Source organism: Lipotes vexillifer, unplaced genomic scaffold (assembly GCF_000442215.2).
Source record: "Lipotes vexillifer unplaced genomic scaffold, Lipotes_vexillifer_v1.1 scaffold150, whole genome shotgun sequence".
Lineage (NCBI taxonomy): Eukaryota > Metazoa > Chordata > Mammalia > Artiodactyla > Lipotidae > Lipotes > Lipotes vexillifer.
Genome location: NW_006792921.1, coordinates 6,423,447 through 6,439,632, shown reverse-complemented (window position 1 = coordinate 6,439,632; position 16,186 = coordinate 6,423,447). Strand labels below are relative to the sequence as shown.

The following is a 16,186-nucleotide window of genomic DNA, read 5'->3' as shown; positions in this document are numbered from 1 at the left end:
ACTCATACACAAACACAGACGTTTCAGAACCGTAGATGATACACGTAACAATGATGCGTGCCCTGTTACCCGCCCGGGCTTTGAACTGGAGAATTACTGAAGCACAGGGCCTGGAGACGCACTAGAAGTCGCCTCATGTCACGAATGGGGAAACTGAGGCCCAGAGCAAGGGATCACTGTGTCCACTAGCTCAGCAGTCTGAGCCCAACTGAGGCAGACTGTGTCTCTGAATCCAAGCCTGTGAGTCCTTCCAAGCAACTCAGGTCTCCCAACAGGACCTCAAATGCAAGGACCTCAAATGCAAGCCACGTGTGTTACCTGAGGGGGTGGACACCCCCTCAGGTAACACACGTGGCTCCCAGACAGAGGGAAGGAGATCATGAGGCAGGTAGGTGTAGGGTGGGAAGGCCGCCACACACTCCATGGCTGGCCTGAGTCGCCGTGTGTGCCTAGAGCAGGGAAAGCAGGCCCTGTCCTCCTCTGGCTTAGCCAAGACCAGGGTCCACAGTGCCTCACTGGACATGGGGCTAATCTCTAAGCCAAGCACTAGGCCCTTCTCCAGCCACTTCGAAGGCTTCTCCAGCCACTTCGAAGGCCTCTCCAGGAACACGCCCCTATGTCCCCTGGGCCTCTTCCTCTTTATAAGACCAAGCAAAGCAACATTCCCCATCCTCCCAAACTCTCCAAGTGTTCCAGGACGTGCCCGTGAAACAAGCCCACAAACACACTTGGACAGAAACACAAGCTGACACAAATGAGGTGGGCCCCGCACATGGGCCACGGCATTCTAGCACTTTCCTCCACTTGCCCTGACCCTGGTTCTGCCCCGGTTTAAATTCTTAGGGTGTGGTCTGGTAACTTGTGGCTGGGCAGCCAGGATAGGAGTTTGGGTGCAGCCAGTCCTCCCATCAGCAGCCCCTGCTAACAAGCATGGCAGGTGTGGCTTCCCCTCCCAAACCCTAGGACACCCTGGCATCCGTGCTGACTCAATGTCTAAAGCGCACAGAGGGAAGTCTTTGCAGAGGTCTCCGATTTCATTAGCTGAGCCCAAGCCAGAGAAAGCTGGTGACTGGGGCTCCTCGTGGTCCGGGGCGGGGCGGGGGGAGGATGAAGGGGAGCCCTGGGCCCAGGGCACATGGAGGTGTAAGGTGCTCCGCGATTCACTGATATCACAGAAAGGTGGCTGGTTCATCCAAGTCATGGCTTTGACTTCAAGGGGAAGTGGGAAGGGGGAGGGCTTAGGGGCTCTATATGGTGAGTGTAGCTGGGGGAGAGTTTCTCTGAGGCATCCATCTCTCAATGTTCTGCAGCTGATGCCTGGGGACAGGAGGGACAGAAGGGAGGCTACCAGATGAACCCCCGCCTACCTTGAGTCTGGGGTAAAATAATGGAGGTGGTGAAGGTCTTCTTCCATGGGTCCCCCCAAACTCTTTCCATCTCCATTCCAATCACATCCACTTTTCTGGCTCCTGGCAATTTTTCTTGGGCCAAATGAAAAGCACCAGAACTTTCTCTGGCCTTAGCCCCACATCCAAACTGAAGTCTCTGACTGGAAGAGCCCTGGAGCTTTCCCACTGTCTGATACCCAGCAACTAGGCACCTGGATACCAAGATGTTGGGTGAGCATGGGTCTCGCCTGCACCGGAAAGCACTCCAAGCTGGACCTCTGGCAGCCTCAGGGACTGGGCCAGGCCTGAAAAGGGCCGCGGGGTGGCGAGTAGACTCAAAGAGTCCATACCAAGAGTCAGACACTGCAGGGGGGCTGTCAGGCAGGGCCCACCCCGAATCCGCCAAAGCAAGGTGACCAGCCTCAGCTCACAAGGCCTCCCACACAGGGTCAGGCGATCACTGAGGCTGGTGGGGACGGGGACGGGGTCGGGTGGAGCTGGGGACCTGCCTGAGGTGAGCAGGGACACAAGGTAGAGGGGGAGGGATGGGACGACTTTCCCAAAATTAAGGAGTATTTACATGTCTGGGGTCAACGCCCAGGGGCCCATGGCGGGCGGGGCCGGCGCCAAAACGGGGAGGGGAAATACCCGTCTGTGCCCCGCACCCTTCTCCCACGTCGGGGAGCTGGGCTCCCAGCCCAGGGCCGGCCCGAGGGGAGAGAAGAGGCCCAGCACGCGTGGGCCGGCGCCCACCCACCCGAGCCCCAGCCGCTGTTCCGAGGAGAGGAGGGGGCGGGGTGGGCTCAGGTGGCCAGGTTGTCGGCTGGGAGGCCAGACATGCGGATCTGGGAGCTGCTTTTGCTCAGGATGGAGAGCTGCGTGCCCCCGTTCACCCCGCTGCTGGCCAGGGACGGGTGCCGGTGCTTGAAGTCCATGGTGAAATAGCGGTTCACCTTCCAGCTCCGCCACTTCCGCTTGATCTCCGCCTGCACCTGCGGGGGGCAACTCGGGCGGTCACTTCTGGACAGACACCCTCCCACACCTCACCTGCCCGCCTGCCGGCCCTGGGGCCCCTCCCAGGCGGGCACTCCCATTAACGGTGGCTGCAGATGAGGATCGCCTGGAGGGCTTTAACAACCCAGATGCCCAGACCATACCCCGGAACAATGACATCCGAATCTCTGGGGTGGGGCGCCCATACGTTTTAAAGCTTCCCAGGGGATTCCAGTACGCCGTTAGGGTTGAGGATCACTAAATAAAGCACGCTTCTGGGCCAAGACCCCCCTGTGCTGCTCTTAGCATGGTGCGCGCAGGGCATGCCCAGTTTCAGCGTCCACATACCCACCCCCTTCGCCAGCACTTCTGTGCGGTGCAGGCACCCTCCACCTCCAGTTCCGGCTCCCACTTCCACCGTTAGTCCTGACAAGCTACTTGTACTCTGACTTCTTGTGTCTCCCAGCCACTCCCTGCAGGGCCCTGTCTGCCTCTCCATATCTACCCTTATCTGACCCTTCTGTAGGTGGTCTGAGCTAATCTTATTTCTCAGATGCAAAAAGAGGAGGAAGCCTGCCATGGTCACCCAGCCAAGGCCCAGGCACTTGGTGCAGTGACTTCTGCCCGCTCTCCAAAGCCATCCACCCATTCAGCCCCCATCCCCATCTCAGCATCTCTGTCCTGCACTCTGCTCAAAAGCCTCACCCTAACAGGCCTGGACATGGAGCGTTACTAGAAGGTTCCAAGCCGCTCCCCAGGGTCCCTCAAGTCCCACTCTTACAGGGGATGGGTTTGGGCAGGCAGGCTGGCCTGCTGGGGGCAGGGCGGAACTTTGGATAGCTCCCCACTCAGCACCCCTGCCCAGCACCAGCCTCAGAAACTGTATGTACCGTTTCCTGTGCCTTGTCCTTCCTCACTTTCAGTTCGCCCTGACTAAGGTGTGTCTCATGGTGAGAGCCCTCCCAGGTGGGTCTGCACTCAACAGTTGGTGCCTTTACGGAGGGAGCTCGGCTCCGGAGGCTGGGCCTCAGCTGCACAGCAGGCAAAGCGGGAGAGAATCTGGCACAGGGTGGAGGCCGTCAGGAGACGCCAGCCCGGCTGCCGTCCCCCTCCTGTAGGTGCTGGGAGTCTGGCAGAGTCCAGGTCGGGAGGATCAGCTCTGTGCGCCCAGCAGGCCACAGCCCTGTCTGCTCCCCAGCAAGCTGTACCTCCACTGCTAAGAAGCCCAGGATCTTACCTCCCCATTCAGAAAACAGTAGAGAACAGCCACCACAAAGCCCTAGGGAGAGAAGACAAACAAAACCTGAGAATGCCAGCAAGAAGCCCTCCACCTGGGGTGTGTGGGAGGCCGCAGGAGCAGGGAGTGACACCAGGAAGCAGAAAAACAAGATGATCTGAATGCAGGCACCTGCCTGGGAATCTGCGGTAAGGTGGGAAAAGTTCTGTTCCACCAAGATGGCCACATCCATGAAGCCAAGTGGCTGGTGGGGGCATTCCCTCCCACCGACAACCCTGGCTTTGGATCTCACATTCCCTTGGTCAAATCCTTCCCATTCCCAAGGGCCAGCTCTAACCCACGTTCTAGAGAAGGCCTTCCCTGCACGCCCCAGAGTGTCCTCTGGGCTCCCCAGCCAGCCCGCAGGCCCCCTGAGGGCAGCAGTCGTACAGGACAGAGCAGACCTATCTGTATCCACCACCACCTGCCCACTCCACCCTCCCGCGGCCAGACACCCTTGTACGCAGAACACACAGAACACCACAGAAGTGCCTGGGGAAGAGTAGGTGCTCGGCTCTTCTGCACACATTCTTGACTTATATTCTGTGCATTTAGACTTCTTGAGCTGAGACAGGAACCCCAGGCTCTGACTCCCAGGCTGGGGCTTCGTCAACAAACCTCCCAGCCTTCCCAGGCTAAGAACCCGAACGGGCAAAATGGCTTTGAATTAAAATGGGGCAAGGGAGAGAGTCCGGTCAGATACACAGACTAACTTTGCGACCATCGAGGTCAAATACTCCTCTAAACAGCTGGGCTAGGGAGAGGCGCTCTATCCTGGGGACTTTCAAGGAAGCCACCCACCGCCTTCACTGCCCCACTCATGCGCCCACCTGTTCATTTACTCACTATGCATCCTTGCACTGACTCACTCACCCCTTCACTCACTCATTTACAGCCCCGTTTACTGATTCCTTCATGCACGGACTTACTAGTCTCTGGCTCTCTCATTCCCTGGATCACTTATTTACATATCTGTTTGCTCATCCCCCTGTTCAGCTCATTCAGCTCCCTGTGACCAGATCCTGTGCTGGGGATCTGTCTTACTTGGGTAAGACAAAGCTCCAGTTCTAGAGGCTGAAGTCAGAGAGGTCTCTTGAGGCCACTCTGCCCACCCCCGGGGCCGATGGTGAGGGGCGGGGAGCTGCCGCCTTTGATTGCCCAAGGGAGGCCTGGCTCAGGACACCCAGACGCAGCAGCAACATGAAAATATCAGCTTGTCCTCTTGTGGGAGCCTAGAGGGTGGACAGTAGAAAGGGCTCTCCCAGCTCCCTTCTAATCTAGTACTATTATTCCAGAGGTGGAACCTAGAACAGGTTAAAGACTTAGAACCACCAACAAGGTAGAGGCCAGGGCCCTGGCTCCACACACACCATGCCTACCTGGAAGGAGCCCAGCCCCAGCTCAAACACAAGTCTCTCCCTCTTGCTGACGTCCTCTGGGGAGAAAGCAAAGACCGTGTAGTGGATTCCAAATAGTGGGATGAGCAGCAGGGTGGACCGGGCGAGCCGTCTGTGGGGAAAGAGCAAAACATCTGCTCCGGGGGCTGCCAGGGCGTGGGGCCAGAGCCACAGAGGGCAGAGAAGCCCAGTCCCAGCCCCTACTCTCCCCCGGAGCTGGGGCCCCTATCCATGGGCTCCCTCAGGATTCTCTCCCGGTGCGTGGGGCCTGGGGGAGATGGCAGCCAACAGAGCCCAGGCTTCCAGAACTCCCTGGGAAGTGCTGGGGAGACAACCCCCTGTCTGCAGGGCACCCATCCCTCTAGGCCATGCCGGTATCCTGTAGAACCACTAAACACGCACATGTGAGTATGTGATTTACACAGACCCTTTTTGGGAGGTGCAAAACCTTTGGGAAAAGTGAAGTCAGGGCAAAACCCTGGGATGGGATTTGGAAGGACAACACGAGGTGTCCTCAAGCAAAACAAGCTTTCTCCTGCTCTGAAAAGAAGCTCCCTGTGCCTGGAAAGTGCAGCCCCTAGGGGACCACAGAGACAGTCGGCTTTCCTGAGTCTGGGGCTAGCCAGGCATGCTCGTGGAGAGTGATGGAGAGGCGCTGATGACAGGGAGGCGGGTGGGGAACATTGGGTAGACCACAGAAGGAGAGACACGGGAGGGGTCCTAGGAAGGATTTACTGACTCCGAGCATAAACAATCACCATCTGGCAGGAGGAACCTGCCACCTGGGAAACTGAGTCGGGGGAGCGAAGGCTGCCTGCTCAGGTGGGAGTAGAACGGGCAAGGGAGAAACGGCCCAAGGGACCTCAGTACTCCCTGAGGCCAGCTCTTCTGAGGTTCCTCTGACTGCAACGGGCTCCTAGGCCCAGTGAGGTGGGGCTCTTGTCTGAGAGGGTGGGGGGTACAGAAGCCACGGGAAAACGTCAAGAGTAGGCACGGCGACATGTGCTCTTGTGGGTCCTGCTCCGGGGGGAGGGCGGCTCCCAGAGGGTCTCCAAGAGGGCGGACCCCGTCTCTGCCCGCCTCAGCAGACTGGCTCCCTTTGGATCTCCTGGAAGAGCCAGCCCCGCCCTACAGGTGCAGTCCGCCCCCTGGGCCCTCCTAGCAGAGTCCGGGTAGCGGGGTACCGGGGTGGCCCTTTGACTTGGGGCAGTCACGCCGTGTGCCCCTCCCTCCCTCTTTCCCATCCCAGCCTTTCTGGGAGAGAATGTTCTGCTGAATGCGGCACCTCCGGATCTCAGAAGTAGAGTCCATGGAGTCTGAGTGATGCCCTTGGCTTAGCAGCATCTACCGAGAAGGAAAGGATGGGGAAGGGGAAGAAAGGAAAGCAGGGGAGGGGACACGGCAGAAGGGGAAGGAACAGACTGGGGAGACCTTCAGGTGGACCAAGGCTCAGTCCCGGAAGGAAACAGCCTCTCGAGTGCCCAGTGCCCACCAATCCTCCCCGTGCTCACTGACTGCCCATTCTACAGGACCTGGGGGTGCCTGGACCAGAGCGGGCGCCAACAGGATCTGATGGGCTCCCACTCAGAGCCCAGCTGAGTTTGGGAGTGGTCTAGCCTCTCATCTGTCTGTCCTCTCTCGGATGTGGCTCTCTGAAGACAGGCACGGTACCCCACTTAACTGTCATCTGCCCTGGCCAGCACATGCCACGCACAGGGCTCACACTCGGAAAGTGCGCGTCCATGAACAGATGACCGCACGGGCCCGGGATGAACACCTGGGAGCCCTTGACACTGAGCATGACCTGGGAGCCCAGGTCCTGCTCATGCTCATTTCCAGGCACCCAGAGGGTAGCGGGAAGTGCTGGCTGGAGAATGAAAGTCCAAAAAGAAGAGGACAGTGGCCTGGAAACGCAGGTGTGTGGACATCTTGCGGGTACCTCTGTGACCCTGCCTAAAGGTGTTACTTTAAAAGAGCAGCTTAACTCAAGAAGCTGAGGAGGGAAGGCAGCCCTGGGATGTGCCGTGGTCCCTGCCTTCTTGCCTCCTCTCCCCAGAATGGATCTGTTTCCAGGGATCTGCCCCTGAAGTTTGAAAAGTGCCCTGGAAACCAAAACGCCAAACTTCTCCAGCTTTCGTGGTGGTGGTGGATGGGATGGGTTTGGTACGTGAGAAACACCTTTCAGGCCCTTCCCGGCCCCAGGCAGATGTGGCGAATGCAGCAGGGCATCCCACAGTATAGTCCAAGGGCAACGCCTTCCCTCCCCTGTGGCCCCAGTGCAGCCCAGGAATAATCAGGGACTTTGGCCAGGGACCCAGGGCATCCCCATGACTCCTTTCGGTAGATGGCACAGTGGAGGCAGGTGAGGAAGTCACTAGGTCTCAGAGTCCGAGGACCTCTGTCCTTCGGAGGCCTTGGAATGGGAACATATGGTGTGAACCTTGAAACCCCACGTTGAGGAGTCACAGACTCAAGGCTACAATCCGATTAACCCAGAGAGACCACGGCACAGGGCCTTAGCCTCTGTCTTCCTGCCCCAAGGAGGCATCACTGGGCGGAGGAGGCCTAAAGAATACAAAGAAGAGCTCCAACGGTCAGAGGCCCCCCCAATTCCAGTGGGCTCCCCCACTTAAAGGGATATCCGAGTTGGAGCTGAGGCTCCAGCAAGAGATGCCCCAGGGACTAGTGCTTAGGACTCCCTGGGTTCAAATCCTCACCCTGCCAACTGTGTGGCCTTGAGCGAGTCATTTCACCTCTCTGTGCTTCAGTTTCCTCACCTGTTAAATGAGGATAATACAAGTACCCACCTAATAGGCTTGTGTTGGGAGTCAGCCACTCAGCACGTTCGGTGGGAGTGAGGTGCGTGGGGTGAGGGTCCCGCCCCCTGCAGGAGGACCGTCTAAATGAACTCAAGCTCAAGGCCCTTAGAAATAATTTGGCAGCAAAGGTTGAAACCCAGAGACGTGGGGCTTTGCGGAAGACCACACATCACGGCAGCAGCAGCAGCAGAGGCTTCAAAGCTGCTTCCTGCTCGGCACCGGCCGCGCCCCAGCTGCTCCACAGTGGCCACAGCCCCATGCCCGCAACCTCCCCTCCTGCCCCAGGCCACGAGGCTGCAGAGAACTCACAAGACACACAGATGTCAACGTGCAACAGCTGGGAAAGGGCTTGGGGCTGGAGGCGCAGGCCCGCTGCCCGCCCTCCTCCAGCCGGGGCGGACGCAAGCTCTGGGCAGTGGCAGCAGCAGCATGCGCCCCCCTCCCGTCCAGGACACCCAGCCGCAGCCACGTCACGCACACTTACAGAGTAATGGTGGACAGTTCTGACATCTTGCAAGGGTGCTGCTGAGCCCGCTGTGGCCTGCAGTAGCATTTCTGCACGCAGCTGCTGGGTGTGACAAGATGCACATTACTGTCAGCTGCGGGCACTGGGCAACGAGAAACTGAGGTGGCACTTAGGGTGACACGGCTCACAGGGCGGGCAGAGAGGCCCAGGGTGTAGAGAGAGACAGGGCCGGGGCGTCACGTGGAGAAGGAGGAAGCCAAGGGCCGAGACGTGGTCAGCTCTGGACGCAGAAATACACATATATACGTGTGTGCACGGACACACAGGCACATGTGAGCCCTCACGCTGGGAAACCGACAGGTGGTGGGGTTCGAGAGGGGGGGAACACGTGTGTTTGGAAGGTGGGGCCTGACTGGGGCTCACGCAGGGGACCAGGAACTGTCTCCAGAGTCAGCTCCAGGCACAGAGCATGGCCTTGACGGAGATCCCTCAGCAAGATGGGCAGCTGGAAACTCACGCCATGGACCTCACGCTGGCCCAGCCCTGGAGTCAGGCCATTTCTGCACTTGCTTGTGAAAACCAGCTGGAGCACCCACTGGTCCTCCCTGCACCCTCCCCTCCCGCACCTTCCTCTGACTGAGCCCCCGGGTACCTCAGTGTGGGCCTAAGGGGAGCAGAGGTAGGATGGATGGAGCAGACCCATGAAACACTACACATCCACCATGTAAGTTAAAATTAAGTGAAAAATCCACTTCTTGGGTTGCCTGAGCCACACTACAAGGGCTCAACAGCCACAGGCAGCTAGTGGTTCCTGGGCTGGACAGCACAGATCTGGGGCATTTCCAACACTGCCGAGAGTTCTACTGCACAGTGCTGGCTAGACTTTTCGATAAAAGTTCAGAGGGCAGGGGCTGAAGGCTGAGAGAGCACCTTTCGGGCTCTGCCCCGCTGCCTGCGGAAACGAGTCACCTTAAGGAGACACCCACAGGTGGGCCCAGGATGCCCGTCCAGCTCTACCTGGCACTGGGTGAGGCACAGAGCTCTGCCTTCTCAGAGAGGTCTCAGGCTCAATCTCCACCTGCTTGTGCCTGGGTTGGCACAACTCATTTGTTTCCATCTCTGACAAACATGGAAGAAATGGAGTAAGAGCTGTGTCATCTCGTCAGACTGCAGAACAGGTGCCCATTTCACACCCCCTCCTCAGGCACCGTGTGGCGGAGCTCCTAGCAGCTGCTGGCGAACTAATCAACCTGAGGGGGTCGGATGCAAATGAGAACAGACGCGCGCAAAGAGGCCGGACCTTTGGCATTCATGGATTCGTAATTTGTGATTCCCACTCTTTTAAGAGTAGGTCTGAAGGTCCTTGACATGCAGTGACACGTCATTTTGCTGAGGCGAGCACGTGAATCACACACTTCAAAGATGGGGCAAGCCGAGGTCCACCCAGCATCCTTGCCCCTGTTATGTCTGTGATTCTCTCATTTAATTAACAACACGTTTCAATTCACGCCAGACTGTGAGATGGGCACTAGTGAACCATTATGCAGATGAGAGATGTTATGATGCTCTGCTACCCAGACCAGCAGTATCAGTACCACCTGAGAGCTTCTTAGAAATGCAGAATTTCAGTGGCTGGCTCAGACCTGCTGCCTCAGAATCTGCATTTTAACAAAATCCCTAGGTGCTCCACCTGCAAATCAAAATTCCAGAAACACTGTTGTGAGGAAGTCACGTATTTGAGAAGTTTTTCATGTGCCTCAATGAATGTCAAAGGTCTGTTTTGTACACATACAAAGAGACAGATGGACACATACAAGTATGTTTTCCTCAATAATTAAGAGCTTAATGGGGTTTTCAGGAATGGAAGCCACTCTAGTCTTCAAATTTATTCTCTACCTTGCCCAGATTGAAAGGTTGACTACTCTCTCCTACAGCCAGTGGCCTAACCCCTCAACCTTGGCCTGGGTGAGCCACAGAAATCAGGGTCCAGGAGCCCAAGAGCCCAAACCTCAGATGTCGCTTCCTACACACCCAAACTCTAAAGCTTCAGCTGTTCTCCTCTGAGACCCCCTTTCCCCAAACCTCCAATGACTGTTCAAAAGGATCCAGTGAAAAGAAACAAAAAGGAAAAGGGGTGGCAGAAAAGCCAGAGACAGGCATGAGAAAGACGTCAGAATCTCTGAAAAGTCACTTGTCAGTGAAAAATAGAAAAGAAATGCAATCAAGAGGAAGAGATAAACCTAGGCTGGCTGATCAGCTCAGTTCTCATCTGGATCCAAGGGAGGATAAGAAACTCAGACAAGGGTAGCGGATGGAGGCTGCTTGGAGAACCCCACAGCAGGTGCATGGCTCACACCCACATCTGCAAGTCAGGGAGCCCTGGCTCCCAGGCCTGACTCTGCCAAGGCTTTGTTGTGTGTCTGCAGGAAGGTCAAAGCCATTTCCAGGCCATCTATAAACCAGGGATGCAGTACATGGTCTCTTCTGATCCTGCTTTGGTCTCAAGCTAAACTCCACGAATGCTGCGGTGTCTTTTGCGTGCAAGGCTGCCTGGGCTGTAGCCCCAGGATGCTAGACAGAGACCCCTGCCGGGGAACCCGTTGTGGGCAGCACCCCTGTCTATCTCACCCTGCTCCTAGTGGTCAGCATAGCACTGGACACTCGGCAGGCCCACAGAATGTTGTGACCTGAGCTAAACATTCTCCATAGGGCCCCTCCTGGCGCTAAGATGCTGTGTACCCCCAGAGCCCCGGCCCAGTCCCCAGGGAGGCACTCCCCACCACACTGATACTCCAGCCAGCAGCCCAGTTCAGCAGATCTTAGAGTTTCCCTGCCCACCCTCTTTCTCCCCCACCACTGAGGATCAGCCAGCCCTCAGTGCCCCTTGCCTAACCTGGGGGGTCAGGGCACCTGAGCTCAAAGCTTTGTTTGGCCACTAACTTGCTGATTTTAGGTGTTGCCACTTTCCTTCCCTGGACTTCAGTTTCTCCATCTGCAAAATGGGGTCAAACATTCCCTACTGCCAATCCCTAACAGGAGCTGTCAGGATAGGGTGCTCCCAGACAAGGGAGAGAGTGCTTTGGAAGGAGAAGATAGAGCCCCATGTGAACTGGGAGCCTTAGGCTGTGGGCTGAGTTCCTGGACTGAGAGCCTCCCGGCTGCACTTCTGCCTAGACATGGAAGAGTCTGTCTTCAGAGGCGAATGTCATCCCTCCGACGCTCGGTAGGTCACAGCCCTGCTGAGCTATATGCTATCGCGTTGGCCAAAAAGTTCGTTCGGGTAACATCTTACGGAAAAAAACCTGAACAAACTTTTTGGCCAACCCAGTACATCACGGTGTCTGTCCTCCTTCCTTTACCCCAAGGTGCCGTGGGGACCTACTCTGTGGGATGCCTGAGGGAAATAGAGATGGGGTTTCCCTCCCTGACCCCAGACCCAAGCGGCAGTTCCCAGTGCCCATCTTGCAGCAGGGAGAGCACTGGGAATAAAGCCAGCTCCCTGTAGGGCCAGGCCTGAGATGCTCTCAGCACAATCAGTGTCTGCCCTGAAACCGCACCCTCCTTTTTCTCAACCAGTTGGCTTCTCACAGAGGTAAACTCTGGTCCCCAAGACAAGGCAGGCTAACCCTGACCCCAGAATGGGGCTGAGCCCAAACCCTCTGCCCCAAACCAAGTCGAGCCTAAGCACAGGCTTAGCCCTGACCCAGGCCCACACTCCATGCCTGGCCACTGCCCAAGTCCTGAGCCCAGCCACTCCTACCAGCCAGTGAGAGAATGGAGGTGGCTCAGGGCCACTGTCCCCCTGCCGGAGCCCCAGCCCCCAACAGGTCCCTCTGCGGCTGGGTCGGGAGCGCTGTCTTGGTCTATGGAGGAGGACAAACTCTTATCATCTGAGCAGCTGGAACCAAACTACAGGAAGGGGAGTGAATGCTGGTCTGAGGGCACGGGCAGGGGGTCCTGTCGGGCTTTCTTGGGGATGCCCAGGCTTAAATTTGTTCTGGAAACAGAGGAAAAAACTGGAAAGCTGTTGTGGGCAGATATGAAGGAATATCAGCCCAACACATAACTCTGTTGACCCAAGGGGACTTGGACGCAGCCCCGAAATCTCCCTCGCCTACCATGTCATGCCCCTTTTTTAATCCCCCCCCATTGTCTACCCCCCTCCCCACCTGCAGCAGACACCTCCCAGCTCAAAGCACTCCAGGTGGGGCAGTTTTTTACAAGGCTGGAACCCACTGGGGCCTCTTCTTCCAGGAAGCCTTGTTAACACTATCTTCTTGTCTGTAAAGTCTTGGAGGGTAGAAATGATGGTGCAGTCGAGTTTGAAGTCAAGGGTCTGCCTGCATTGTGGCTATGGCTTCACTCTTTCCTGCTGGATTCATCTAACTTCGCTGATAACTAGTTCCCTTGGCTATAAAATGGGGATTATATTTAATCCAGATTTGCTGTGCGGGCATTAAACGTGCATGTACTGAATGGCAAGTGTTTTTAAATGCTCTGCAGTTCTCAGCGGCACGGCCACGTTGAATGTCCCTCACTTCCACCAGTAGGGTCTCCTTGACCCTGGAAACACTCAAGCATGTTGCTGCATTTAATGGGGTCAAGCTGATCCCTTGTCCTGTGTCAGCCCCTCCCACCTGGTTTGCAGACCACACCCACCTCAGGTTTAATCTTTGGGGCTTGAGACGAGCACAAGTTTAGATTTCTCTAAAAAAAAATGTGCTGAGATTTGAGGGGGATTTTTTACATGATAGAAGTAAACCAGGGCTGCCCTGGTGGCGCAGTGGTTGAGAGTCCGCCTGCAGATGCAGGGGACACGGGTTTGTGCCCCGGTCCGGGGAGATCCCACGTGCCGCGGAGCGGCTAGGCCCGTGAGCCACGGCCGCTGAGCCTGCGCGTCCGGAGCCTGTGCTCTGCAACGGGAGAGGCCACAGCAGTGAGAGGCCCGCGTACCGCAAAAAAAAAAAAAAAAAAAAAAAAGTAAACCAACTACAGCCACACCCCTGAGATACTGTGGGTTCAGTTCCAGACCACAGCAATAAAGCGAATATCGCAATAAAGCGAATATTGCAATAAAGCAACTCGCATCAATTTTGTGGTTTCCCAGTGCATATAAGGGTTATGTTTACACTATCCTGTAGTCTGTTAAGTGTGCGATAGCATAATGTCTAAAAAAATAACGTACACACCTTAACTTGAAAACACTTCATTGCTAAAAAATGCTAATCATCTGAGCCTTCAGTGACTCATAGTAGTAACAAAGATCCCTGATCACAGATCACCAAAAAAGTTTGAAATATTGCGAGAATTACCAAAATGTGACGCAGAGACACGAAGTGAGCAAACGCTGAGACACGAAGTGAGCAAACGCTGAGACACGAAGTGAGCAAACGCTGAGAGAGACACGAAGTGAGCAAACGCTACTGGAAAAATGGGGCTGACAGACTTGTTCAACACAAGGTTGTCACAAACCTTTAATTTGTAATAACTGCGAAGCGCAGTAAAGTGAAGCGTGATAAAACGAGGCATGCCTGCAGCTGGTTCTTTAAACGTTTGTACTTAAATGTATAAACCCTGTGCTAATTACAGATGGTTCTTATCTATGCATTAGGAAGGCCTGACAAGACTCTACAGCTCCCAGTCTACAATTTACCTTGAAAACCCTGGCTCCACACTTCCCTCCCTCCAGACCCTGGGGTTCCTGCTGCCTGGGGAGGGATGTCCAAGCTGGTAAAGTATGTCCGGTGGTCAGTAGAGGGTCCTTACTCAGGCTGCAGCTGAGCCACCATGTGTGTCCCTGCACAGGCAGAGTGAGGGGAAGCTAGGAGAGGCCCCAGAGGAGAGGTGCCAGGGACCTCAGAAGAAGAAACAGATCCTACCGGGAAGCAAGGTCGGGCAGGAGCTGGGGGAACCATGGTTGCTTAGAGCTCAAAGGAGAGACAAGGCCGACTTTGCTACCCACCAGCTTCAGAGGCCCGAGATGACTGCTAGCGTGGGAACCAAGCCACCGTCAAGCAGGATAAGCAGGCCAGACGTAAGGACGTGGTTTCTGACACTGGACCAGAAAAGGTGAGGGGAGCGGCGGGGCCCTGTTTTGTGGCTCCTGGAGAAGAATGCAGGAATGATCTCTCCGGGGCAGTTACTTGCAGACAGCTGGCCCTACCAGCCCATCAGGGCAGGGCCTCCAAGAGTTTATGACTTATGTGGATGAACAATTTTCAGCTACATAACATACACATACATATAAGCAAAGGTTGGTAAACATTTGCCAAAACATGAAAAAATAAAGGGCAATACAAGGAGAGCCAAAAGAAGGAGGGGAGGGGCGGTCAATGTAATCATCCTACACGCGGGGAGAAACAAGCTTGACGGAACCAGGCCCTAGGCTAATCCCTGCCCCCAGCGGAAGGGCTATCACAGGAGAGGTACCCAGGCTGAACCGAGACCAAGGGCAATCTCCACTGACCTGGGGAAGCCTCAAGGAACCTGAGGGAAGTATCTGGCGCTGATCCTTGAGCAGTTCCTGCCTCTCCCTCTCTCCGGGAGAATGGCAGGGTGGAGGAGCCCTCTGCTGGAGTCTCGCTGCTGTCCCACTTGTCCACTGGGCAGCCATCAAGGTTCTGAGCCCCAGGTTGCAGCCTCTGACGGAGGACGGACCAGCCCCCTCTGATGCCATGAGAGCACTTCAGATCCTTCTAACCTGCTCTCTTCTTAAACTGAGGACGCAACACATACGGCTTCCACACCAGAGACTGTCCTCAGATTCCCTGTGCCTATCTGGCCCCTCCAGCCAATCACAGGGGACCAACCTGCCTCCCCGGGGCCGGAAGTGCCTCCACAGCACACACACCCAGATGGTCATGTTCCTGACCACAAAGCAAGAAGGGTTGAGATGGAAGATGGCTGAACTACATTTTAAAGTACTTTAACCCAAAAGAATTCTTGCCAGCGCCCGTGCTAGGCTACCCCGTCAGCGACACCCAGGCCTTCTTTTCCTGTGTCCTGTGTGCAGGGCCCATACAGCTGTTGGACGTGACCATGGCATTCACCTAATGGTACCTACAAGTAGATGCTGGACTCATTGCCTCCCATGTCTGGAGACTGAAGTTTCTGCACGAGGATGACGATGATGCCGACGAAGAGCACAAAGTTAACCTGAGAAGCAAAGAGAAACCAGATGAAAATGATTCTGAGCAAAGACTTTCCACACCCCTGCCTCTGCACTGTCTGTTATTCCCCCAACAGGGCCCTCCTCCCATCCAGTCAAGATCCCATCTAGGCTTATAATCTTAAGATGGCAGCATGAGAACACTCATTCACCCCCCAGCCTCCCTCCATATCACTGAAATGACAGAAGAGAGAGATGAAGAAAAATTCCCTAAGAGTACTGAGAAATAGCAAAGATTATCATGAGTGAGCCAGAAAAGGGAGCAATTTCTGGAAAAGAAAGAGCAAACAGTGTCAGGGTGATGGAAAAACTACAAAGCCAACGAGAGAAGAGGCTATCGCAGAGGTGAGAGCTGTCCTCTGGAGAAACTCCAAGTCCAGAGTCACTGAATATGGAAAACCAGAATGCACAACCATATAAGCATTATTAATTAAAGGACTGCCTGGGAATAGCAATAGCGTTTACCTTCAGACAAGAGCTCTCTAAACAAAGTGGGAAGCTGTGTGTGTGGTGAGAAAGGAAGAGGCAGGGGAGCAAATAAAAAGAAACAAGGCGACTACACAGCAACATCTGGCTGTAGCAAAGCAGCGCTCAAGGAGAAAATGGAGAGCCTAACGCTAACTTAATAAAAAATAATAAATATTGAAAATAAAATAATTAACCATTCAAATCAAAATCT

The 16,186-nt window shown here is 55.5% G+C and overlaps 1 protein-coding gene across 5 annotated transcripts in view; it reads right to left on the bottom strand.

Annotated features, from left to right (window-relative positions):
• Nucleotides 1-1,422: 1,422 nt before the first annotated feature.
• ADCYAP1R1 (ADCYAP receptor type I) overlaps nt 1,423-16,186 on the bottom strand; it is a 53,320-nt gene continuing 38,556 nt past the window's right edge. Inside the window, exons 13-17 of one of the 5 annotated variants that reach the window (XM_007466110.1) lie at nt 15,403-15,494; nt 8,358-8,441; nt 5,037-5,166; nt 3,619-3,660; nt 1,423-2,380 (exon numbers count right to left, since the gene is read on the bottom strand). In XM_007466110.1, the coding sequence (XP_007466172.1) occupies nt 2,192-2,380; nt 3,619-3,660; nt 5,037-5,166; nt 8,358-8,441; nt 15,403-15,494 (537 nt within the window). In that variant the 3' untranslated portion in view covers nt 1,423-2,191. The remainder of the gene's footprint in view (nt 2,381-3,618; nt 3,661-5,036; nt 5,167-8,357; nt 8,442-15,402; nt 15,495-16,186) is intronic. The other 4 variants (XM_007466112.1, XM_007466111.1, XM_007466114.1 and 1 more) reach the window with 4 other exon arrangements.